Source organism: Caretta caretta, chromosome 1 (assembly GCF_965140235.1).
Source record: "Caretta caretta isolate rCarCar2 chromosome 1, rCarCar1.hap1, whole genome shotgun sequence".
NCBI classification, from domain to species: Eukaryota; Metazoa; Chordata; order Testudines; family Cheloniidae; genus Caretta; species Caretta caretta.
Window position 1 is genome coordinate 253150794 of NC_134206.1, and position 27888 is coordinate 253178681.

General features: G+C 39.8%; 1 protein-coding gene across 1 annotated transcript in view; it reads right to left on the reverse strand.

Annotated features, from left to right (window-relative positions):
- Positions 1-27888, reverse strand: part of C1H12orf42 (chromosome 1 C12orf42 homolog) — a 253372-nt gene that overhangs the window by 168802 nt on the left and 56682 nt on the right. The window contains exon 3 of the mRNA XM_048831554.2: positions 26806-26989. Coding sequence (XP_048687511.2) covers positions 26806-26989 — 184 coding nt within the window. The remainder of the gene's footprint in view (positions 1-26805; positions 26990-27888) is intronic.

Consider the following 27888-nt stretch of genomic DNA (forward strand, 5'->3'; position numbering starts at 1 on the left):
ACGGAGGAGGGAGGCTTGAAACATTTGCAGCTGCTGGAGGGAAAAAAAGGGAGTGAAGTATTTTAAAAGATACATTTTACAGAACAATGGCTATACTCTTTCACGGTGAACAACACTATTCACATTACATAGCACATGTGATTTTGGTACAAGGTCGCATTTTGCATCTTATATTGAGTGCCTGCAGCTTTGGTGTTAGAAATCACACATGCAGTGCCAGGCAACAGAATTCGGCTTGCAGGCAGCCATGGTAAGCCATAGTCTTTTGGCTTCTGCAACCTTCATAACAGCCCTCCTCTCCCATACCAAGCAAAGCACGTTGAGTTGGCCATTTAGTGCTGTGATTTTCCTGTTAACGTGCAGCACCAGAAACCAAACTAACTCCCCCCATCCAATTCTCTGGGATGATCGCTTTACCCCTCCCCACACCGCGTGGCTGGTATCAGGGAAGATTCCTGCTAGCCAAATGCGAACAGCTCAGCGCCAATGCCCCCCTCCCCCACTGCGTGGCTAACTGCAGGGAGGATTTCTTTTCAGGCACAGGCAAACAGCCAAGTAGGAACGGCCACCTCTGAACGGCCAAGTAGGAACGGCCACCTCTTAATTAAATTCCCCTATTTTAACCAGGTTACCATGAACGATATCACTCTCCTGAGGATAACACAGAGAGATAAAGAACGGATGTTGCTTGAATGCCAGCAAACACCAGGACCATACGCTGCCAGGCTTTGTCATGGAATGATACCAGATTACTTGCTACTAGCATGGCGTGGTAAAGTGTCCTACCATGGAGGACAGAATACCGCTGCTCTCCCCAGAAACCTTCTGCAAAGGCTTTTAGAGTACCTCCAGGAGAGCTTCATGGAGATGTCCCTGGAGGATTTCTGCTCCATCCCCAGACATGTTAACAGACTTTTCCAGTAGCTATACTGGCCACGAATGCATCCCAAGTCCTCAGGGCTACTTAACCATTAAAAAACACTTGCTTTTATAACGTGTATTATATTTAAAAAGGTACACTCACCAGAGGTCCCTTCTCTGGCTCTGTTGGGTTGGGAGGGTATTTCAGTCAGGGTGAGAAAAGATCCTGGCTGTCAGGGAGAACGTTGTGCTGTGTGCTCTCCTCAAGCTCATCCTCCTCCTCCTCATCTTCCCCATCCGCAAAATTCTCAGGCATGGCGGAGAGTACCCCATCATCGGAGTCCACGGATAGGGGTGCGGTAGTGGTGGCAGCCCCCCCTAGAATTGCAATGCAACTCAGCGTAGAAGCGGCATGTCTGGGGTTCTGTCCCAGAGCGTCCGTTTGATTCTTTGGTTTTCTGGTACACTTGTCTGAGATCCTTAAGTTTCACACAGCACTGTGTTGCATCCCTGCTATAGCCTCTGTTCCTCATGGCCTCGGAGATTTTTTGAAATGTTTTGGCATTTTGTCTTTTGGAACATAGTTCTGATAGCACAGATTCCTCTCCCCATACAGCAATCAGATCCAGTACCTCCCGTTCAGTCCATGCTGGAGCTCTTTTTCGATTCTGGGACTGCACAGTCACCTGTGCTGATGACCTCTGCATGGTCACCTGTGCTGATGAGCTCGCCTGGCCAAACAGGAAATGAGATTCAAAAGCTCCCGGGGCTTTTCCTGTACACCTGGCCAGTGCATCCGAGTTCAGAGTGCTGTCCAGAGAGGTCACAATGGTGCACTGTGGGATAGCTCCTGGAGGCCAATACCTTCGAATTGCGTCCACACTAACCCTAATTCGAAACAGTGATGTCAATTTCAGCGCTAATCCCCTTGTTGGGGAGGAGTACAGAAATCGGTTTTAAATGCCCTTTATGTCGAAAAAAATGGCTTCGTTGTGTGGATGGGTGCAGGGTTAATTCAATGTAACACTGTTAAATCTGACATAAACTCATAGTGTAGACCAGGCCTATGAATATAGTCTCCTGGGGTTTCAGGTCTCTGTCTGTCAGGGCTCAATCACATAAGGTGTTGAACACTCTGGCTTCCGTTCAGCAAAGCATTTAAGCACATTTGTAACTTTATACACTAGGACTGAAGTCAACAGGACTCAATCCCATTGCACCCTTAATACCAATTTATCAAATCTGTTCTGGTTAAAAGTCAAAATACATTTCTCCTAATTAGAGAGGGAAGGTGGTGAGATAATATCTTGGGACTGACACAGCTGCAACAACACTGCCTACATTTCTTCAAACTGACAGCCTGGTGGAGTCAATATAGGATCTCAACATTCAGTAGTAGTATTTCTGGATCACCCTTCACCACCAATAAAAAAAATATTCTACAATCAGAATTTAGTTAAGAATTCCATTGATGATGCCTGAATTACGCAGACACACTTGGAATAATGACAATAATCTATAAGAGTATAATGAACTAATAAATCTAGACAGGAGCAGCAGCCAGCTTCAGTAGATGGCCTAGTCTGATCCCTAACCAGGATCCTTTCCCACTCTTGTAAATTTGGCACCATAACACTACTGAATCTGACAGTCATGTGCACTGAGCCACTCTGAGTATACATTCAGAGTACATGTTGGGGGATAGGCCATGTATCTATTCCAGCAAGCTATTTCTGTTAGCATTGGCAGCTCACCGATATTTTTCTGCTCATTTGTGAATCTCATACAGAAATAATAATCATCGATTCCTCTTTAAACAGTTTTCATAACTACGACTACAAGAGAATAAAATAAAAAACATGCAAACCCCAGCTTTAGCACAGCCAAGCTCCACATAAGAGCATACAGTACACAAGTGTCACCATTGCAAAGCAGCATAGACTAAATAAGCTCCCACATAGCAAAAGTATGTATAAATCTAGTGATGGTGGAATCTCAAAAGATTGAAAGTGCAGTTCAAACATCCAAAAGCTTACCTGACCTAACTAAGCTTAGAACAGCTTCCCTAGGTACCACAGTTCTGTGTTCCCAAATAATTGTGCTCTGCTTAAAAGCTTTACAGAAAACCCACCCTCTGATGACCCTTATCATTCCAACCTGACTAGTTGTCTTTTTTAGGTGAATGACTGGTCTGGTCATCAGCTACTTCACTTTGCTGTCCTTGGAAGATGACAGGTGACTTCCACTCTCTGATGCCTTGGGTGGGTGTCAACAGGCAAAGCCACAGCTCCCTCTGAATCCAGAATAGTCTTTGGTGGAGGCTGAAGTTTGGTAAGTAGCCCTCCCATCACACTACAGCAGGCAGGCATATTGAGATGCTTTTCTGTGGCTGCCACTGTGGGAATGGGGACCTGGGGTTGTGGTGGCTAAAGAAACTCCAGACCTTAAATTCAACTGCAAGCTCCTGGGGCAGAAGACCAGTGTCATCAAATGTGCTTGCAAAGTGCCTAGCACAAAGAGGCCCTGATGCTCACTGTAGCCTCTTGCTACTATCATGGTACAAATATTGAACAACAGATAATAACAACCAGGCCCATGGGAAAATAACAGATGCTATTTTTTTTCTGATTGGCAGTAGCTCAGAAAGAGCACACAAAATACAGCCCTTCCCTTTGAAAAAAAGTGTGTCATTCTTCAGAACTAAGGACAAGGGCTGGTCAAAACAAATTTGACAAAAAATTTATTAATTGAAAAATGGGGTTAATTAATTATATTCGATTAAATTGACTTTAGTGGGAGCAGAGTTAGGAAGGCCAATGCTGAGCACTTTTGAAAATCCCATTGTAACACTCTCCAGACCAAATCATAGCCCTATTTCCTACATGACATAGAGCTTGGCCAGATCTGTATAACCCATTCTAATTAGACTCCACACTCACAGGATGGTACTGGTATCTAGAGGGGAAGATTTTTCCTTTGGCACAAGTATGTACCATAACAGCACATCCCAGATTGGGATGCATGAATCCCACGGAGGTTATCATCTGGGTGTCCCTTTGACTCAATAGCATTAGAGCTGTCAGTCAGTTCAGGTCACCCTTAAAAAGGCTGTATGCACCTCTTAACTACATTTCTGGCAGACAGCCACTCCCCAAGGGAATTAGTCCCACATTACCATGGGCAAAGATTTGGCTTTAACTCAGGTTATTATTAATACAAATCAATTTGGCATAATGTAACATCCTATAGTCACTTCTGTGTTGGGATGGGGTAATTATTGCTCAGACAAAAGGACAGGCTCCTGTGTTGGCTACAAAGTAGCATTTGTGCAAAGTTTGAGGGAGCAGCCAAACAGACAAATACGCATGAAAATTAAATTTAGGCATAGGGAACTTTCCTTTTCGAACCATAGAAGAACTGATTACATGTTCACAGCTGGAATTTGTGTTGGCAGTGAGACTTTATTCACTGAAGTAGTAAGTATCCGAATTTGTGCAACACTCTCCCAGCAAAGATAAAATGCCAACATAAAAGAGTTACAAACACAGGCATTTTTCAGCTATCAGAGCCAACAAGCCCCTCCCCTTTATATCCTTTTCTTTAAAAAAAATATAAATAGCTCTTTCAAGAAAAAAATAATTGAGTATTCTGTGAAAACAAAAACACTTTCTTAACATACATATCTATATAACATTGAGAACAAATGTTTTCTCATCACAAAACACTGAAATGTTTGACTTTAACCCAGAGAGACAGCTAATATCATGGGACCAACACTGCAAACAAGTTTTTAATCACGCTTTTTTGTTCCATCTTAGTGTGTGTGAGGGTTTCTTTAGCAGGCACTAGGTACTTCAGAGACAGCTTTTGTGTCATGGGAAACAGTTGTTGCTCCGGTTAGTGTCTGTGCTAGGTGGCTACAGCAAAATACGGTCCTGACCTTGCGACTGGATCCATGTGGGCAAAGTCTCACATCTAAGGCAATGGGACTCAGTACAGGGGCAGCATTCCACCTGCAAGCATATGATTGCAGAAATGAGACCCAAAATCTCTTGGAAGAGAGCCAAGACACATGACAAAAGATGACTGGACAAGATTAATTTATGTCTTGAATGAATTACAGATGGACCTAACCTGGAGCATTTAATCTGCAAATATAGTGGACAAGGTATATTGGCATTCTAACCCACTGCGGCATGGATTTGGCTCTACTTCAAAGCAGCCACCTATCAAAACACGCATCTCCTCCATTGCATTAGTGTGGCCACTGAGAAGTGTCAAAGTCTGCTGTGCCATCATGTGATTTTTGGATCTTTGTGCCTCTATTGTGCCATTGACTGTCATGGCTCACTCAATGAGGTGCAACAAAGCAATTCATTTAAGGAGCCAGAGTAATACATGTGATATTTTTGCTCATCTAACTGACATAGGGTTGCCCTGTCTAGAGAGTGTAAAAACCACCCTATTCCCAAGGTGCTAATTATTTCTATTCCAATTTGCAAGGAAGAGTTTCCTTTAGCTACTTTTGGTCTGTCTCTTTCTGTGACCGCGGGTCCATTCCTCAAAGGGTCAGCAGCATCTTGCTGTATCCATTGTGTTCTTAGCGGTCCTAGAGTTGCAAGCAGGATCACCCAGAGTAGGAGAATATTGGTTAATTCCATCAGAACACTGAGGATAAAACATTTGAAGCACAAGGAACCATGTCATGTACAACTTTCAATAAGTAACAATACAATCCATACAAAATCCCAGTGTCACACAGCGAAACCATAAATTTTTGTTAGGTAAGGTCATTTACTCACTTAAAGTCAACCTGCTGCTAACTTTTACTCTGATTTAAGTATATGCCTATATATGGTCCTAGCCTGTGCCATATATGTGATTGTAGAGAATGTCCCCTTGCATCCCTTATTGTTGTCACAAGTAAACTACTGCTACTTTGCTGTGCCCTATTAGCTGTTTCTTGCATAGTATCACTAAAATTGAAGTGCACAGCCCGAGATGATCTTACAAGTTCATGCGGTCCAGTATTCATACAGCATATATAACACAGTACTTGTGAAAGGAAATTAAAAGATCAAAAGTGGAACAACATTAAACACACTATTATAAAGAAAGTTTATCTAGATATTAAAATAATTAATAAGAAATATTTACAGGGGATCTTTCTTATGTAAAATTTTGCAGTACAAAAAAGCTGAGGCTGACAGATGTTGAATGATGTGTATGTAAGGTGGCCAGAAGATCAAATAAAAAATAGGACTTTATATAGCAACAGGAAGAGGACAAGGTTATGAGATCACAGGAATGTAGACAGCATTGTAATAAGATTAACCCTATTAGTGTCAATGAGAAATACCTACACGTCAAGCTATTTGTAGCTAATTTGAACTAACTCACTTTAATAAGTGAAATAACTGAAATAACTGGACATTCTGGCCTGCAAAATTGAAGAATTTCAGGGGCCCAAGCTAAATAGTTAGCAAGTTCAGTGATGGTCCTATCACAAACATCAAACCCAGTTCCATGAGAAAAGAGGGATCCAGCATTACTGACTCCATAACAAAGATGAAGTGAAACACCTGAGTTTATTACAAAGTTTAACAAAAGTCACTGGGGAAAAAAATCACTGCATAATTTCATTCATTACATTTGTAGTGTAAAGGAAAAAGGTGCTCTAGATTTCTGATCAGGATTTGGACAGCCAAAGAAGAGACAGTGGGATAATACTTTAAGTTCACCCACTAACTGACTACTCATAACTATACAAACATCAATAAAGCTCTAGTCATCAGATAAGCATTAAACCCCAGAGTCTTAATACTTTGCTCTAAGGAGCTTTCAATAACCATGGATACTTGCTGCTCCTTTTTGGTTTTAATCAGTGACACTTGTAAGAGACTTGAGGAAGAGAACTCGTTCAATTTATTTTTTGTACTATAATGTAGGATGAGAACTAAAAGTGCTTCCCGCCACTTAAAATGCCTGCATTTTGTTACGTGTGTGTGTGTGCATAGATAGATAGATAGATCGATCTATATGTATGACCTTCCAAAAGTGTTTATATAGTTTTAATTGTCTAACTTTGAAGTGAACCTCACAGAACTAATCTTGCCTAAAGTGATTTAATAAAATGTTACAAAAGCAAATATTCTTTACGGATGACAAATTAATAGCTTGTTTAAGTTCAGAGCAGTGTTTTATGTCTGAGTTATGGACCCCCTAAAATATGAGATCATAATAGTGTAATGCAGACAAACCCATCGTGATATCAAAAAGCAAAGCATTGCTTCATTTCTATTTGAGGTGTTATACAAATATTATTCTTTTGCAATAACTGTTGTCCTAGGATTCAAAAAGAAGAGGACTGAAACAAAATTAAAGATACTCTAATGTATACAGTATAGTCAAGAAAAAAGCTAAAAACACAGTGAAGGCATTCACAATACACTATACTGTTACAGTGAGTGTCACTGGGTGGAATGATTACACATAATTTTACTAGCATTTTTAGCAACTTTTTCTTAGCCTGTTCAGTCTTTGAAGAGATGTTGTATTGTTGTTAGTTTTATGATGTATTTTCTTTCGAGGGGAGTTGTTGCAAACAGCTGAAAAGTTTGCACTTGGCCTTAATCTCTCTAACTACAGTCAACTGCTGGGGCAGGGTTGCTTCCTGGGAACCAGGCATTAGTGCTTTAGCTGAGATTCGTGAAAGAGGAGATTGCCTGTGTGCTGTTTGACCACATCTTTTGAAAGCATTATGTATATTGTGTAAATAAAACACGTTACACTAAGAAAATACCCAAAGGCCATATCACTGATTTCTCCTCCAATGGAAAATTGATTTGCAAGGTCCTGAAAACTACTACTGCATGACAAAAGAATGACAATATAGAATTTCCAAAGATATACTGAATTAATGACATGATGACCAGTTTCAGCACAGGATAGATGGTAGCAAAGCAGAAGGTTATAAAAAAGTATAATAAATGTTTGGTTCACAAACAAGGTTGCTGAAGTAGAAACAAGGATCATCCAGGAAACATTAGGACATTACTCCTGGAAAAATCTATATTCATATTTTTATTGCTCTGTATATTGGCGAATATAAAGAATACATACAGTGAAAGTTTAAATAACAGCACTAACACTTGGAAACTTGTAAGTACCATCTGTCCCCTTACTTAATCCGCCATTTAAACTAATTTAATTTATATCATCTACAAAAGATGAGTATTAATTAAGGGGAGAGTAATTAAGTTCAGCTGTTCTTAGGGTAAAATGCATTTTAGCCTACCAACAGAATAAACAACATATTCTATCCAAATGGATGAGTCCATCAGTTCAACAAAGTGACTTTAAAGGTCTGTGCAATGATTTAGGGGTGTGGACAAATTAGCAAACTCTGGATACCAGGCCTGAGCTGTAGCCCTCAAATTTGTCATTCCAGCATGTACTCCAGAATTTGACAGTACTGCAGTCAGCCATTTTGTATGTTCAGCCACTGCCAGCTGAAACCCAAACATCACACCAGTAGGCATAATCTTTTTAGGACCCTGAGAAGGCAAGGCCATGCAGCTGCATGTTTGCAGCTCTGCTAATCAGAATCGGAGGCTGGGACAGGGACTTAAGGTTCCATGAAAATGGAAGGAATGTTTGGATAGCCTTGGTTTTAGGTGCCTCTGACATGTAAGTTTCATTGTTGTTATGACTAGAAATGTTTTGCTAATAAGGAAAATAATGAATTATTACTGGTTGTTGCTAGGGAAATTGTTAGCCTATTTGGGGCTGTTATGAGTTATGTGCTTTGTTTGGAGAGAATTTATAAAAAGTTTAGTTAGAAACTGTGCTTTTGGAGCAGTCCAAGGAAGTTTTCTTTGGGTGAGGATCTGATACCTAAGTTCCCCAGCAGCTAGACGGAAGGCGGGGACTCCCTGAAGTCTGGCTGATGATTCTTCAAAACCATCTCTTAATTTTTGGTAAATATAAATATTTTTGAGATACTCTGAACCTACTGCGACAGCATGTGTATATGTGTTTAAGATCTAATAAAAAGTAGTTTTAGGTAAAAGCATTCTGGTTTGTATTGATCACATAACAGTTGGAGCAACTGTGTCCCCATTGATTTATTCCTGACCATCTGGAGAAAAACAGTAAAGTTACCATTGCTTTGGGTTCTGAAAACCCTGGGTAACAGAGCCAGATAAGGCTGGACTGACGCATCCCCAAAATTTATGCCAATTCATACAGATATGGATGTTTTTCCCAGTCAGGCATTTACCCAACTTCCCAGATGAAGGATGTAGACACTCTTATGACCCAACATATAAAAAGAAAAGATTTCCTTAGAATTTAGGGCTATGTAAATAAGAATGTGATGTGGTCAGTTTGCTGGTAACTTGGGTAGGACCTGAGGTAGAAACAAATCATCTATACATAGCAGAAAGGAGAGACTTCCTTGGGAAAATGTTTTGAAAAAAAAATAAAGCTTAATACAAAATAATAGAAAAACTTAAGATTTCTTGTCACCCTAATTGTAAATGTTTTAATACCTGACTTTTTTGTTCACTAACTATTTTTATCTAGAATGTTTGCATTTTTCCTACACAACTTCTTTTATAAAACTGACAGTTATTAAAACAAACACAGCTATCACCTTTTTAAAAAGCTACATCAGAATGTTAAGGTCATCATCAAATGAACATTTTTAAAAAGCAAAAAGCTCAAAGCAAAGTTGCTATACACACCTAATGGAAAACTAAGAAAAAAACCTTCGGTTTAGAATCAGTTTTGCTGATCTTTAGCATATATTATCCTATTTCCCCCTCTTTTATTACTAAAGATATTTAGAAAAACGTAGGGTCTTTCCATCCTAGGAATTCTTCTGCTCCTATTGCTCATCTCTTACCTGAAATCATAGTATTCAAAAGCAACTTTCACATCCCTCCTCATCTAGCGTTCCATCTCCAGCCATTGGCGGGCCATACACTGTTGTAGGCAATCTCATCATACCACCCTCTCCATAAACTTATTAAGTTCAGTCTTGAAACAAGTTAGGTATTGTCATAAATATAAAGGGAAGGGTAACCACCTTCTGTATACAGAACTATAAAATCCCTCCTGGCCAAAGGCAAAACGCTTTCACCTGTAAAGGGTTAAGAAGCTAAGATAACCTCGCTGGCACATGACCAAAATGAGCAATGAGGAGACAAGATACTTTCAAAGCTGGTGGGGGGGGAACAAAGGGTCTGTCTGTCTGTATGATGCTTTTGCCGGGAACAGATCAGGAATGCTCTTCAGAACTTCTGTTAAGTTAGTAAGTAATCTAGTTAGAAATGTGTTAGATTTCCTTTTGTTAAATGGCTGGTAAAATAGGTTATGCTGAATGAAATGTATATTCCTGTTTTTGTGTCTTTTTGTAACTTAAGGTTTTGCCTAGAGGGATTCTCTATGTTTTGAATCTGATTACCCTGTAAGGTATTTATCATCCTGATTTTACAGAGGTGATTCTTTTACTTTTTCTTTAATTAAAATTCTTCTTTTAAGAACCTGATTGCTTTTTCATTGTTCTTAAGATCCAAGGGTTTGGGTCTGTGTTCCCTTATGCAAATTGGTGAGGATTTTTATCAAGCCTTCCTCAGGAAAGGGGGTGTAGGGCTTGGGGGGATATTCTGGGGGGGAAAGACGTCTCCAAGTGGGCTCTTTCCCTGTTCTTTGTTTAACACGCTTGGTGGTGGCAGCATAGGGTTCAAGGACAAGGCAAAATTTGTACTTTGAGGAAGTTTTTAACCTAAGCTGGTAAGAATAAGCTTAGGGGGTCTGTCATGCAGGTCCCCACATCTATACCCTAGAGTTCAGAGTGGGGAAGGAACCTTGACAGGTATTTTGCACCCCCTCCAACCCCCCCCACACTACTCAATACTAGAATTCTTACAATCAGTAGTACTTACTCCTGCAAATAGTCCCAATTCAGTTCAGTAGAATTATCTGAGGCCTGGTCTACACTAGCGTTGGGGATTGATCTAAGTTACGCAACTTCAGCTACGTGAATAACGTAGCTGAAGTTGACGTACTTAGACATACTTACCGTGGTATCTTCACTGTGGTGAGTCAGCTGCTGCCACTCCCCCATCAACTCTGCCTGCACCTCTCACGGTGTTGGAGTACAGGAGACGACGGGAGAGCACTCAGGGGTCGATTTATTTCATCTAGACACGATAAATCAACCCCCGCTGGATCGATCACTGCTCACTGATACAGTGGGTAGTATAGACATACCCTGAGAGTAATTGGTACTCATTGAGAGTCAGGCCCCTAAAGAAGCAGAGATATTTTTAAGTTCCAGGAATGCCAAAAAGAGTTTGAATTAGAGCTGGACAAATTATCCATTGCAAATAATACTTGTGAATTTAACCCTTCTTTATGCATGTGAATCAAACCTTATTTTTACAAACGTCTTCATTATTCTTAAAATTTCATCAACTAATTTATGTGAGCAAATGTAAACCTCTGTGTGTGTGGGTGTGTGTCTAGCGTATGGGCTGTGAAAGGTGACTCCACTTTACCTGTGTGTGCCTTTCAGAAGTTACATGATATTGCTTCTTGTCTTTGACTGGATGATAAACTTTCTAAATAGAAGAATCATTAACACATGAGAGATCATACTTTTCAGATAAAAGCTGTTCATGCTAAAACTTGTGAAACTTTTAGGATTAACAAACACTTACATTCATGCCCAGCAGCCACCTGAAAACTTATGAACAATAAATAATGTCACTCCACAACAAAAATATTCACTTCATTATTTATTTTGTATTGTTTGAACCTCGAGTTTGAAACTATAAGAGACTGTCTTTTCTGTAATGCTATCATTTAAACATGATTAGAGAATTTTGTGGTTCACACACACAGGGTGAAAAAAAGGAGGGTCCTGAGCCCAGGCCTTGGATACTACCTTTCCGTTTGGAAGCCATTTTTTTTTAAAGAGACAGGCTCAAACTACAAAATTTAGGTGTAGATACAAACTTTTTGGATATTTAGTTTGGGGCCACTTTCTCATTTTATAACCAAGGTAAATGATACTCATCATGACCAGCATCAGAGTGGTAACTCTGAATAAATACAGTACAAGAATGGCACTGTAAATACCTGTATTGCACACTCACTTTTCCTTTGTTAAGAACAGTCATGTAGGAAGAGATAGAAGAAAGTTCTGATCTGAGCTGCCATGATCTACCACAGTTAATTAAAATTTAATTTGCTTATAATCAATGGTTCAAGGTAATCTGATTGTTATTTTAGAAGGCATAAAAATCCTAGAAAATCTCCTGTTGGCAACTTTCACCTTCTTCCCCATTTTTTACGTCTTTGGAACAATGTAAAATCCAGAAAGCACACAAGTTGCAAGTGCAGCATGTTCAAATTAATCTTACCCTCCCTTCCTAAGCTCCTCTGGAATAAAACACTAACTCATTTCAGGTTTGAGTATTCTGAATCGAAAACAGCTCTTATCTTAACTTGCCTATGTGAGATTTACAAATGAGAAGAGAACAAATAAGCAGTAATTTAAATTTTAATTTAAACCCCCTCCATTTTCTTATCCCTTATCAAACTGCCAGCATTTTTCCTGCTAACAATGAGCTGAGTGTCATTGCCATAGCACAAGCCCCTACCACAAACCAAGTAATCTCTTTCATCTAAAACCCTGATCCCTTTAATAAACAAAATACGAAAAGGCAGTCAAAATTACACTCTGGCTTTATGAAAGAAGCAGGGAAATCCTTAGAGTACAATCCTCTGCTTGTTATTTTCACAGACCATGTGACCCAAAGTCATTCTGAAGGATAAAAAGACAGAGGCTGCCACCAGATCTCTGCCATGATTTTTCCACAGTTCCCAGCCTTAGCCCATCTGTTATTCAGAGGCCACATGAATGGCATGTGTCAAGAGAGTCATCGCTGTGCAAACTGCCCAAAGAAATCAACCAGCCAACTTCCTTTTGCTTCCATGGCTTCAGCAATTGTTGCTGAGCCAGCCACCATATGGTGAATAATTAGTTTTTCGACCCCACTCCAGAAAAATGTTCGCCCCATTGCCAGGCATTAGCAATATGTGTGTTAATGAACAGCAGATGATGAATGCCTATACATTAACAAAAGTTTAGATTTTTGTGCTGCGAGCTGTATCCCTTTTCAAGAATCTTGACATTCCTAATACACGGTACATTGTATAGCATTTTACTTTGTTTGAAAAGTACAGACACATTGAATTTTACAATCTTTTAACAGTAAAACAACTTATTCTTAATAAACTAATACACTTCTTTAATCTCACCACCAATACCGCACCCCCTTTCATAAAATGATTAATTCAGTGCACATAAAAGATTAGCAAATTAGAGCTTTAAAACAGACCTCTTCTGTTCTTGTGCAAGTGAGGTGCATTGTATAAATACCCAGAATGCAGGCTGCACTACACTTCTCTCTGTCTGAGTGCTTGATTTATATGAATTTATATTGAAAACCTCCAGTGTGCATTCTCCTTGAAGATTTAGTCTTGGGCCTCTGAGTAAACACTCACCTCCTAAGATCACTGATGGTAAGCTATTGTGCAAAAGGTCCCATCAAATGGACTTAAAAGCTCAGCAGAGACCACTAAGCATATTTCACTTGGGGAAGGAATGTTTTTTAGGCATCTAATTAGAAAAGAAATCTAGACTAATTTTTTCCATAGAATGAAATATCTTTTTATTACACAAAAATTTGGATTCTTGATCATATAAAGAGTATATGGTGGTATCAGGCAATTGTCAGTCATTATTAAGCTTCTCAAATGCACAGTGGTGGGAATTTTCAAGTTAAAAATAATTTATAAAGAGGCATGCATATAATTAGATAGAACTGATGAAAATATAGACATCTTAGTGTGTATATGGGTACAGCCCATAAATCCACACTTCATGTGTCGCAATTAGGTACAATATTATTGGAGAAAGATGATCCAATAGAAAGGGAATGAGATAAGAAATCAGGAGGAGACCTCAGTCTCCTTCACTAAAAATCTGTGATGGTGAGCATGGTATGAAAACCTAGGTAGACAGATGGACTTGGGTTCAGTTTCTGGCTCTGCTGCTGACTAACTGTGTGACATAGGACAAATCACTTAACCTCTCTGCAGCAGTTTCCCCTTCTATAAAATGGGGAGTTAATGCTAATTACCCACCTTTGTGAAGCACCCTGATTTATGTATGAATAACACTGAGACAAGAACACTGAGACAAGCAAAGATGCTTACTGAAACATACAAGTCAGCAAGACCTCAATGACCACATATTTGGCCAAATCCTGAAATTTTCACTCAGTCATTTATATTAGAGTGAGTCTTACCTAGGTAAAGACCAAACTAAATTGAGAAAAGACCTCAGGATTTGTCCCATAGCATTTAAAGCTCTGAGAGCATTTTGTGTTGAAACAAAACTATGGATACATCTACATGGCAAGCAGAAACTCATAGCAGCGAGTCTCTATAGACTTGGGCTTGTGCTACAGCACTAAAAACAGCAATGTAGCTGTTTGGGCTTGGTCTGGAGCTCAGGCTCTGAAATTCAGGGAGGGGGGTGGTCTTCAGAGCCCAAGCATGACTATCTACACAGCTATTTTCAGCACCATAGCGCAAACCTGATTCTGTAGATCCAGGCTCTGAGAATTGCTGCGGTGGGTTTCTGCTTGCCGTGTAGACATACCCTAAAAGGTCTTCAATGACCATATTGTTACCAAGCCAGGGTGAACTCCCAATGGGATTGTTTATCATCTCAATGATGTTCCCTTTAGTTTACTCAGAGGTCCTTTTGACTATAGGCTATGATAAAATAAAAGGACTCTTCAAGAAAGTTATAGGAATTGACTGACTTTGATTGTGGTTGAAAGATGAATATTTCAAGGGAATCTCTTGCCTTCCACAGGCAAAAATCACTGTTCCCATGCTTATAGGATTTAAGAGAAACAAAGAAAGTCTTCCACCTCACCTGGATTTCTCAAAGAGACACCATTTCACAAGGGCTGATATCACATTGCTTAATCATGACAGCCCATAATAGATATTTTAACATTGCAAACAAGCCACTAGGTTGTGCTTTTCCCTTTCTCAGACAAGCAATGTCACAAACGCAGAACACTAATAAAATAATAGACCGTACCATCTGTCCATTTTTATGGAAGAAAAAAATCCTGACCAGCTAAGAAATCTTGATGGAGAACAACTTCAGAGACTACAAAAATGAAATATATTGTGCAAAACAATAAACCACTTTTACCAATAATACTTACAAGATTATATCCATTTGTGAAGGTCAGAATGGGTATCTATATGAAAAATTGACCACCAAATAACCATAAGACAGAGCTCCACCCTGTGTGGCTCCACCGCTGTTTGCAGAACTGGTCACCCCATCACAAAAATGATACTGTTAAATTAGAGGGGGTTCAGAGGAGGGCAGAAAGAATGATAAAGAGCCTCAAAACACTCTCCTATGAAGAGAAACTGAAGATTGGTATTGTTTACCTTAACAAGGAAACTAATAAGAGGGGACATCATATAAGTATATAAAGAAGGCATATCAGGGACTTTTATTCTTATTGTCTCAACCCAAAACAACAAGGGGATATTGAATTGCAATTGCTATATTGCTTCAATTACAAATTATAAAGTGTATTTACCAAGGAATGCCACTATAAGGCCAGTGATCACATGGTTGCCAAAAGTTTCAGTGGCACGATAAGATCACCAATGATGGACATATACTGAATATCCAGCCAGACCATGTTAAGGACCTAGATGGAGACTGTGCCGATCCAGGTGGCACTCCATCTGCAAAGGTCTCGCTGGGATATGCCATGATGCTACTGCTATTTTTCATTTTCTATATTGCAAATATAGCAATATTTTTTCTAACTGCCAGCCCACAAACTAACTCTAGGTTCTGATAGTCCATCTAGGATCTTTTTGTCTTGTATCTCATGAGCAGACATAAAGGTTCTCTAGGCAAAATTCAATAATTTCACCTGTGCAACCCCAGTGTCTTCAGACTATGACTTTGATAGTACTGTATCTGTGCAACCTCATTAGCCACCAGAGGGTTTGTGGACATGTTAACTGAGGACATAATCTGAAGGCAATGTGTTTGCACAGGTGTAGCCAAGGGCCTAACTGAGCTCACTGAACTTTTACTGCTAGTGATGACGTGAAGTATGGGAAGTATACATCTTGACTCTAAGAAGCAAGGGAGAATTCGTGGGGCTCATAGCTAGAAAGAAAACATCTTTTTATTTGCAGCCTGAGCAAATTGGATGTGGAAATCAGTGCAACACAATGACCTTAGAATCCCAAAATCCCATTTCTACAGAGTCACTTTTCAAGGCAGAACCAGAATTCAGATAATGGGTTCCAAAGAGTTTGCAAATCTGTGAATGTACTCACATAGAAATGAATGCAACTAAGTAGCTGTATTAGTTTTAAAGACAAAAATGTATCAAATGTGATTTTGAAAACAAAAAATGTATGTGTCCAGAATAAAATGCAAAATGAAAGAATACATGCCTATGATTTTCTTGCCAGTTGATTTATAGTGATGTTTAATTTAAAATCATTCTTAGTAAATAAAAGATACAGGAAACACAGAAACACAAAACCATAGTTCAATTTAACTATTTTTGAAAAAATCATTCAGAGTAATGAAATTAAGATGTTCCTAAAATCTTGCATTGAAAATCCATGAATATCTTTTGCAGCTAGCCTGTGAACAAAGTTTTTCCACTTCAAAAAGAATATCTTTAAAAGTCATTATGTAGTTGAATGATCTTAAAAGAAGGCATATAGGCAGCCAAGGAAAATTCCTGACATGCATTTTAATGGCATTTGTGAAGTAGCATTTATAGTAATGTTTCAGTAGGAACAAGAACGGATTCCATTATTTTCTTTATTTGTTGATTGTTCATTTAACTGAAGCACTACTCGCGATTCATCATAGTAAATAAAGAAAGACATCGCTTTAAGAGATTTTAAAAAAATATTTGTCCATAAAATGCTGAAAACATTTTGACGAAATAAAGGTCTTTGAAGCAAAGGGGTTAATGCTTTAACCCAGATGAATCAAAATTTAGCCAAAGAGGGCCACACTGGCACCCTGCCAGGAGCTTTAGGGCTGAAGCTAAATTGCATGTAATGGAGGAAATTGCAGCTGCCCTCATCTTTGATATGGAGGTGCAGCCAGCCCCAACCAAGATAGAGCATCACACATTGAGAATTGCAAATATGACGTGCCACACTTCCTTATTAAAGATGAAGGTAGCCATAGGCAACACTGTAGGACTCCATGGAACCCACGTAATTACCTCTTCCCTCACCTTTCACCTCCACAGACATCATTTCAAATCCAGGTGTAGGTCATAAGTAGAAATGAAGTGAGGCCCTGGGAATCATTCCTTTTCAGGAAGGGTGCTTAAGCATGTGTAAATGCCATTGAAGTGCTTTCCTGAAAATGGATGGACAGGCTTACGTGCTTGCCTGAATCAGGGCCCTGATGACCTCCTCCTTCTCCTGGTAGTTTCCACTTCCTAGTGGTCATTGTCCACATTGGAAAAAGCACCACAATGCCAGAGAAACCCATGAGTGGAATATCTGTAGTTTTGGTGAATAGAGTTGTGGGTGTGGGATGCTTGCACATGTCTATCATACAAATGGGGGCAGCCACCCTTTTAAAACTACCTTTCTCAGGGGTTTTATTAAAAAAACACCACACCAATGTTAGTTCACATTATTAGGGTCAAATGTCTGTTTAACATTATTTTGAGTGGTAGCTGGCACTTAATTATTATATCTCTCAATGGAGGGAGAAAATATTGCATTAGGTTTTTATTATCCCTGCCATCCTATTCCCATGCAATGTTGAGTTGGCCCTTTAAAAAAAGTTATGTTTTATTGGCCAGTTCTGTAAGATACAAACAAGCATAGATCATGATAAAGGATGTGCAGGCAGCCTGGGTTGCAGAATAGAAGCACTTGTCGCCATAATGGTACATTCTGATACACCCCAGAACAGCAGTCCAAAAACACACACACCCCCCAAAAAAACCCTGAAGCCAGACACACAGGTAGGTTGTCAATCAAAACATATAATAACCTGAACCAGGGTCAGCAACAGTCTGAACAAAACATGGCAACAGTCCAAACAGAAGATATGTTGCACCTGACCCTGAGTAGCTGCACCACACCCAACACTATGCACACACAGAGAGCCTTAAACAGGAACACTGAGTTCAGGGAGCAAGAACCAAGAAACAAAACAAAAATAAAACAAGCAGGAAGCAGAGAGGCAACATATGCACCAGTCATCACACTATCGTATCCCCTTACACCTTGAGTATAATGAAGAGCACTTCTGTACAGAAATTACTGGACATACCCACCATGTTGGAATGGATCCTGTAAGAGCCATTGCAATCTATCCAGCAGGGTGTGAGCGGCTTCCACTTTGGGACTGATCAGATGATGTTTTGATGGATAGCTGAGTCCTTTCATCACAGCCACTCAAGACTGCTTCTGGGATGAAACTATGGGAGGAAACCATCTTGTGCAGTGAACAAAAAACTGGTTATGTTGGAAGCCATGACAGTACCACTGTGGGCATTACAACTGTGAGAGGCAAGTGGGCATCTCACCATGTGTGGGTTCCCCCAAGGCTGATGCTTGGGCCCATGTTTGAGACCTACGATCCCTCACATCTTCACCTCCAAAATTCAGTCTGATTGCCTGGGAGGATAAAAATCATCTGACCTGTCCCCAGATCACAACAGCTTAGCACCCCTGTTTGAAAGGCAATAACAGCCCTTATAGGGCCTATTACAAGATATTGGTGTGTGTGTCTTTCTCCTCCAGTCATAGCTTCCTCAGAGCTCAGGTGAGTGATGTATGTTGAAATGCCATTATTATCACCCCCACTCAAATATCATGAAGCTCCAAAAATGCATCAGATTGGCTTAAAAACTATAAGATTTCTTAGAAAAATCATAAATTTTAGGTTCCTTTTATTTCCTTATGGTTTATTAGCCTTTAGTTTGTATTCAGGTATCCTTTTCAAGCTTTGCTCTGCAACCATAAGGGCTAGCAAGTTAATTTCTCCTTTAATGAAAGCTGAGATTCTCTTGTAGTTAATTGCATCCAGTAGCTGGAGCTTTAAGCAAAATATCAACTACAGCGAGACTCATGCTAACATTGCAAGAGCTGGCAACACAAACTCCTACAGAAACAGAGGAACCACTTTGCTATAATTCTCTTAGGCTACAATGACCTGTCAAGTCAGTATATCAACAGAAATAAAGCAAAAATGGCTGGGGGCTTGTTTGTTTGTTCGTTCAAAATGGGTTTTGCTATGTCATAATAAATACCAATGGTTTAAATATGGAACAAGTTCTCTTACAGGTCAGACAGTCAGTTAATAATTATAGTAGATATTAAAGGTACAATTCCAGGACCACAATGGCCTTCAGGCCTTTGACTGCAAATAGGGCTGTACTGCACACACAAGAAATGCTGTATTTAGAGAAGGATTTTTAGCATCTGGAGGATGGAACTCACCAATTCTAGTAACCTAAAATTTGACTACATAAACAAGTGAAGATAATGGAAGCTGTTGGGTGTTCAGCACTTGAGAATCATCAGGTGCCTCAATATAGACTTAGGAGCCTAACTTAAGGCACCCATTTTTTAAAACTCTTGGCCTTACACGAGGGGTGCCCACAAGAACGGAGGACCCAATCTCCAGGAAAGTACTTAAACATGGGTTTAAGTGTTTTTCTAGTTTGGAGTCAGAATCCCTAACTCATTATTAAAGGGGAACACAAAGAGCTCATAAATAGAAACTTACTATGCTACAACACAGACTGAGTTGTGATGGCACCTACATCCCCTCGGAAGGAACTTCACGTACTGAGGAGATAACCTAAAGTCAGATACCAGGATACACCTTTTTGTGGTATCCAGGGGACTGAAGGCGTGGATTTCCTATTCATATGCATGTCAGACTGCTATATCAGACCAAGTTACTTTCCATAAGGGCTTGGTCCGCTCAGCTTAACCTAGTGATCCCCACAGGTGGAGTTTCCATAGGCTAAAAGACGATGGGCAAGATTTTTCAGCTACACCAGTGCAAACCCACTGAAGTCAGTGGGTAAATAGAATGCTGATAAAAATCTTTATATTACAACCCACATTCTGTGTATGCTACACATTATACAGAAGAGCTATTTTAGAGAGTGTTTAATTTGGACTATTTTTTATTCCTCTGACTTCAAACCATGCATCATAGTTAACATGTATCCATTGTACAGAGTTCAGAATGACAAACATTAAAACTGAAATCTAAAACACCTCTAAAATAGTTTTTCTGTACATAAAAGTGTCACAACTTTTGAGCCACATATATCAGGATAGCCAAGACAAGAAGCAAGTTCTGTGTGTGTCCTACGGGTTGCTGGGGAACTTCCTTTTCCAAATGATATAAGGGCTCCAGCTTTTATCTCTCATGGGTAATGATATAGACATTTAACCTATCATCACCGGTGAGAGACTGAATATTGCCCATATTGGGCCTTGGGCCAGTATAATGGGAGGGAGAAGTGAATTCCACATTTGAGAAACAGAAGGGAATACTTTTGTGGAGGTTGGCTTCTGTAAAAAGTAAGGGGAGATGAAGACAGAGTACAGGTGAAGCGATCAAAGGTACATGACAGTTGCAGTTTATCACATGGTTTCACAATTTGTTACATTTATAGAACTAGGATATATTTTAAGTGTACATATTTTTTATATAAAATGCATGAATATGTAGAATGAGAATTTTAAAAAAAATCTATATTGGAAGGGCAGCACCTCCCAGCCTAAAGGCCTCAATGTATAGCAAGTTGCACCATGGGTCTGAAAGTCATTAGAGTTGAGCATTTCTCTGAAAGGACCCCTGACAACAACCTCCATCCACTCTTTTGCAAGTGACTGAAATGACATGTAGTTTTTTGCACCACAAGACACAGTTTAAATTATGAGTCTTCCAATGCATGGTTTTAATTGCATCACTCTCTTAAAGCAGGACCAAACAAAAAAATCCACAGTACATAGATTTTGAAGCTCAAGATGATCAATATAAATATTAAAACAAACCAAGGGCTTAGCACATAGAAAAATTCGAGACACATATTGGTATGCAGAAAAATTTAGGAAACATACCTTATACCGGGGGAGTTTTATCAGAGACCCAGTGCCTATGGTACGCATATAAATTCTCTTTCTTTTGTTCCTGCAGGGTTCCAAAGGCTAAAAAAAGAAAATACAAAGCAGAGGAGGCACCACTGAGTGAATTCAACAGTGTTTTATTAATCCATGTGATTCATCCAGCATGCTGAGGAAGATTCTTTACAGAATCAAAACGTTCATGTTTTTGATCCACATGGATTAAGGAAACAGTGTTGCATTCACTCAGTGGTGCCTCCTCCGCTTTGTGTTTTGGTTTTATTCTTTGGAGTCCTGCAGGAACAAAAGAGGGAGCATTTATATGTGTACAGCAGCATGGGGACTTTGATGACACCCCTTCCTGAAGGATGCTTCCTGAATGTTTCTGAGAGTTAAGCCTCCTGTTTGTATTTGCATCATTCCGCCAGATAAACCGAACTACTACCAAATAATAAAAGGCTCTCTCTGCCGGCTCGTGAAAGGCAGTTGTGCTGCTGTGTGGGTGGACTGTAAATCAGCCTGTTGATGCCTGCATAAAGTAATCAGACAATTATCTGGGATAACTAACTCAAAAATTTATTTTGGAAAAACAGCATCTTCCACTAAGAGCAAGACTGCAGACTTCTTTCTGACTGAGCAAAAGGCTTCAGGCATCAAGGACATGGAAATGTTTCAGGCCTCATGGCAAAGCATGAGCTTCCATTCAACCTTGCTCAGCAATGTTCTAACACACGTGCTTACCTTTTTATGTGCTTAAATGCTTCACTGTATAGGGGCCTGAGCTCTCTCTTGTGAAGCACAAAACTGAGTGGGTGAGACAGCAAGTTTCCCTGGTTCTTTGTAGCTAATTTTAATCTGATTCAGAACCCAGTTGAATCAACTATCACCATAAATAATAAAGCATAAGATCTGCCTTTGCTTGAGCCAAAGACATATGTCCAGGGAACCTTTTTTTTTTCTCCTCTCCACTTTACCAGGAATCAGGAAATAAGCATGCCATATCCAACAAACTAACTCCAAAAACGTGGGAGATCATTTCCTCATATGTGTCTGACAGCAGGAACACTTTGCTGCATTCTCAACAGCTATCAGCTGACTCCACCTCTGTTTCAGAATCTTATATAAAGCCTTCCAACTAGTCTTCATGATTCTCCACTGATTTGTTCCCTTCACACATCTCTTTGACCTAATTTCTTCTTATTTTTCATCTTATTGCTACTTTTATCAAAATATACCATCATAAGAATTTGGCTGAATTTTATGCTCCCTAGACTTGGAATGTGGAATAGAAATGTATAGTTTTGAATAAAAAGACTAACTCCATCAGTTGATGGCAAACTAAATGACTGTATGAACTCTAGAATGCATTGATGTAGCAACATATCTCATGTCAAAACACATACACATACATACACATTAATACCTTCTTTCTTTTCTGTATCCTCCTGCATCCACAGATTCATAGAGAGTCCACCAATTTCCATCATTTATTTTGGTCTTGTGCTGGTCCGTTCAGGTTTCTGAGTGCCACGTTGGTGAATTTGGCTTCTTTCTCTGTTGTTCTGCGTTTCGCTAGGTTGCCCTCTCTGATTCTTTCCAGGTCATATCCACATTATCACTTGCCATGGAAGTCTTGGTGGTGGCATCCTTAAAGTGTGTTCTAAATACATGCAACATTGTCTCCTTACCGTATTTGATGCTTTGCTCTACGTACAATTTCTGATATTGCAAGAAATTCTAATGGACTCGGACAAACTTCTGCAGGCATTTATTTTGGAATGAATTGAGCTTACCAATTTCTGTTGTAGATGTCCATGACTCTGCTTTATAAAGGAGGACAGACATGATGCCAGTATTAAAAATCTGTACATATGTGTCAGTGCCAATTATGCTACTTTCAACTATTTTCAAGTGTATGAAAGTTGTTTGGTGCTTTTGCTATTCGTTGCTTGACATCTAGCATGATGTTACCCTCATTGCACTCCAAATAGGTAAAATGACTTCTAGTGTTTTGTCATCCACTCTGATAATTACTTTTGGGACAGTAATGGCCATATCATTTGTCTTCCCCTTGTTGATAAAAAAACTTGTTTTGCTGTAAACAAAAGTTGGGTCTTTTCTTCCATTAAGTGATATGTTAAACTCCACAGGACAATGTCATCACCACAAACGAAGTTATCCTTTATCATTTGCTCATCATGCTTTATCATTTGTCCATAAAATTCCTCGGTTGCCGTCTGCAGTTACTTTCCTCATGGCTAGTCAATAACCAGTGCAAACAAAAATTTGGACATAATACGCCCCTGTGTTACTCCAGTTGTAACTGCAAACCATGTGCTGGTGATGTCACTATCTCTGACTGCACATTCAGCTTTATCATATAGATCCTTGATTATTCTAATTATTTTTGCTGGTGTTCCACAGTACACCATAATTTTCCTCCCCTGTTGTCCACTAAAGTCAGGTAGCTTCTTCCCTCTAATCCTCATAGCCTGGAAGTCAGCAGGGGGAGCACTGAGAGCCCAGGGGAAACTTTCTCCATGCTCTCAACTCCTGTGCCTGCGGCCACAGTAACCCTGGGCAGCTGAGAAGAGCAGTTGCAGAGCAGAGCTCAGTCCCTCCACTCTTGGGCTGAAGCATGTTCAGTCTAGGGATGGAGCATGTAAAGTCTAGGTTGCCACCCAGCTGGTTTTTATAGTGCCTTGCCAGTCAATGATGAAAACATGCTAGGGGTTTTTTTTTCCACTGCACCAACATTCCCTTGTAAGCTGGCCAGTCATGCAGTGATCTTGTAAATTACCAGCAAGCACACATTGCATGGCTAGGAGCAGAGCATGACCAGCCCAGCACCTAGGTCCTGCTCTGAGTTCCAGGCCCTCAACCTGCTGAAGCTGCAGTGCCTCCTTCCAGCACTGGGGACCAGGAATTGGGATGGGCCGAGGCTCGCCGGCAAGTTTGCGTTGGAAACAGGGATTGGGGTCGGGGAGGTAGGGGTTCCTGAGAGGGGGTTGGTGTAGGGGGTAGTGGGAAGGTAAGAGGAAAAGAGAACTTGAACCGCCCCCAGTCCCCCACCGGCACTCCTGCTTGAATGAGCGGGGCAGAGGAGTAGAGGAGGGTAAGGCTGGTGGGGACAAGCAGTGCATCTCAGAGATGGCAACCCTACAATCTGGCCACATGTAGGAGCTGTAAGTGGAAGGGGCATGCTTTGTGAAGGCAGAATTTAGCTGCCAAATTCCAACAAGTCTCCACTGAGCACATGTGAACTGAGATTTTTCAGACATCTACAACTGCCAAATGGGGGTGAGTTTTTCACGAAGACAACAAAAGGCACATTCTTGTCACCAGCATGACCCCCCCACACACGCACCAAATTCTAAGTCCCTATTACAATAAATTGCTTTTTAACATGGGCAAAAACATATTTCCCCTAACATCTTTTTCAGAAACAGCCGAACCATTTGAACATACACTTCAAAAACAAAACACAAACAGGAAACAAACAAACAAAATGGCCTGAGACAGACACCCAACATAAAACATTTCAGTCCAAACCATTAAAGTTTGGCAGTGTTCTAAGACCCTGTTTTCAGTTGCTTACAATGGGAAGTGTTGGGCAAACTTTACCGTAGGCATTGCTACCTGTGCTGCCCATAATGAAAGAGCATAAAAATTGCAGCAACAATATTCAGTAATTTAACCTTGATTTTGCATTACATCAGCCTCCATACGTGACTTGCACATTAATCAAGAAAAGATGCATAAGCATATTCCTCTAAGAATTTACAAAAAGAACTGTATACACTTTTTAACTCACATATTTTCCAAAAGCATTCCTAGCCACCCCTGTGGATCAACTGATTTGTATAGCTCACTGGTTATACCCAGGGCTTTCCCTTCTGATGCACTATTATTTTGGAATATGTTTACAGACAGTATGGGAGCATTTTGGTCAATTAATTCTCTGCTATAGAACACATACTAGCTAATTATCTACAAACACAAAAGCATATTCTGATTTTTCATGTATATTACTGTGGTGGCTAGGCTTATGTAATGTTTGGTCTATAATCTTCAAAATACTTTCCAGAAAAATCTCAAAGATCGCTCCATCTGGGAAATGTAACAATTAAACTTCATTTCCTATTCAGACCAAATAGCCTTAATGTAGAAACCCTCATATTCTTCATGCATTTTCCAGACACCTGTTGTTAAATAGTTTCCACTCAGATTTGAAGAATTTGAGACAGGTCCTAAATTTGAGCCTCTTAAATTGAGACTTCCTGGGGTGAACCTGTGCCCTTTCTAAGCAGTCATTTGAGATAAACTGTAGCCCTTAGTATATCAGGAGGAATTTCCACAGCACTTGGCATTTGGAATTCACACCAATTCTCCTTTGAAGCTGAAGACTATAGAGAAAATGTCTGACACCTGCTGAGTAAACATTTGACCCTAGACTACTGGGAAGAGACTAACTAGAGCTTCTGCTTTTCAGAGACAGCTAAAAGGTTACACAACGCCTCCTGCAGAGTCCTAACAACTCAAGGCAATATTCTTAAGTAGGTTTTGTAGGCTGAGGTGTTGTCATGGCTCTTTCAAAGACATAGGACATAGTATTCATGAAAATCAATATGACATGTTTCTGGTGCACTTGCACCCACTCCTGAAGTCAGTGAGATTTTATGCCAAACCATACAAACATACCACGAAAACATTAAGAACACAAAGTCTACTGGCAGACTGACCTGATACAATATAGGACAACAACAACAGTTCAAAAGGCAGATATGTACACCTGAAAAAAATAAACTGGCAATTGGGTCAATCAGTGCTGTATTTTTGTTGTATAATGAGATCCACTGGCTGAGAGTTGAAGTTAGACACATTTAAGCTGAAAATATAGCACCGATTTTTAACAGTAAGAGTGGTTTAACCATGGGAACAGATTACCAAGGAGAGATTCTCTGTCACTTTAAATCTTCAGATCATGACTCCATGTCTTTCTAAAAGTTAGGCTCTAGTTCAATCACAAGTGATTGGTTTAATTCAGGAGTTGTTGGGTGAAAATTAATGGACTGTGCAAGAGGCTAAACCAGATTATCACAATAGCCCCATTTAGCCTGAAATTTTATTAATCTATTTGGGATGATGGTTACAGTGATCACCATTATAAAGTTAACAGCTCCTCAAAAGTGGTATCCTATGTACACTCAGATCTTTAATGGTAAGAAGTAAGTGTGTGAATTAGTTGTCAATTCTAATTTTGGATACATCTACAATTGTTGCCATTTAGAAATAATACAGTCTACATTTTTGTTTTGAATATACAGGACTGGTGTTGATTACTGAAATACTATACCATTGAATTGTACTGCCACCATGTACAGTACCAGAATTAAATGACAAAAAGTGTGGTTATTGCAAATAATGCTCTTCTCGGGTATACTGTGGGCCTGCAAGATAGTATTTTTTTCAAAGTTAATGTACTTAAGAGTATATACTCTGTGTGGGTGTGCAATACAACAGAATGCACAAAGTAGTCATAGGTCTTTATTTTCTCTATTACATTCTCCATTATACTTTTGGAAACAAAGTGAGATGACAACAGAGGTTCACATTTGTATTGCTGACAGTTTTATAAGACTATTATTTAAAGCACAAATATTTTACCTGAATCTCTCCAGGTGTTTCTCTGAGTTGTGAAATTTTTCTTGTTTTGACTCATCTGTTTGACTGGAAAGCCCCGGAACTTGGTGCTGAGCATCTGGGGAGACGCAAGGATACCAGGTGAAATTTTCATATGAGCTGTAAACCTGGGGCATAGTAATGAAGGTCTCTCATGGTGACGATTGTGCTGGGGAAAGAAAAACAAGAATGAGAATCCACCAGTCTTCTGTGTGTGCAGAAAAAGCCACCACTCTGCTATTCAATGGATTAAGCCAACAGCAACAATTGAAAGGGTAGAGGAATCACCAGTATTTTCTAGCTCATTTTCCATTCTTTAAATTCTAAAAACTTGAAGTTGAGATCCTCTACATACAGGAAATACATCCTCTACATATTAATGAATATCATTAATTGTCATGTACGAGAATTCATTTTCTGTTAAAGATTTGTTTTTAAAGTACCTTAGGCTGGACCATTTAACATTCTCACTCGGTTAAGCAGGAGAGCCCAGGTTATGAGCCTAGAACACACTCCTGCACCGATTAAATGAGACTCCATGTTTGAACAGGGGGGTCTAATTAATGCTTTTGCTTACAGGCTTGGGGACCAAACAAGAGCAAACAGCAGCAGAACAGAGGAGTCTATAGTTCACTAGCAATTGGGGTAATTGTTTTGGAAGTTAAATGTTGCCCCATCTCAATAGTTGTGTAGATTTTAGGAGCTGAGGTTTTTATGGAATACAGGCATAAGGACTAGGTTTTGTCTAATTCCCCTTTATATTGTTTGCTATTGGAGAATGTGTTTCGGCTTTTGCTGGACTAACATTTATCAGATTTACTGACCCAGAGTCATAATCCTGCAACTAACTTTGTGCGTGGGCCACTGCAACCACACAAAGCCTCATTCACTTCCTGTAGCGGAGTCGACACCCACTCAGGCCCAGAGGGGTTTAAGATAGCCCTAGAAGAGGGCTGGGGCAGGGGAAGAGCTGGGCTGATTGGCAGAGCAGCTGCAGCTGGGGGCCATGCCCCAAACAGACCCAGCAGGCCTTATAAAAGCCAGGAGCAGACAAGCATTCTCTCTTTA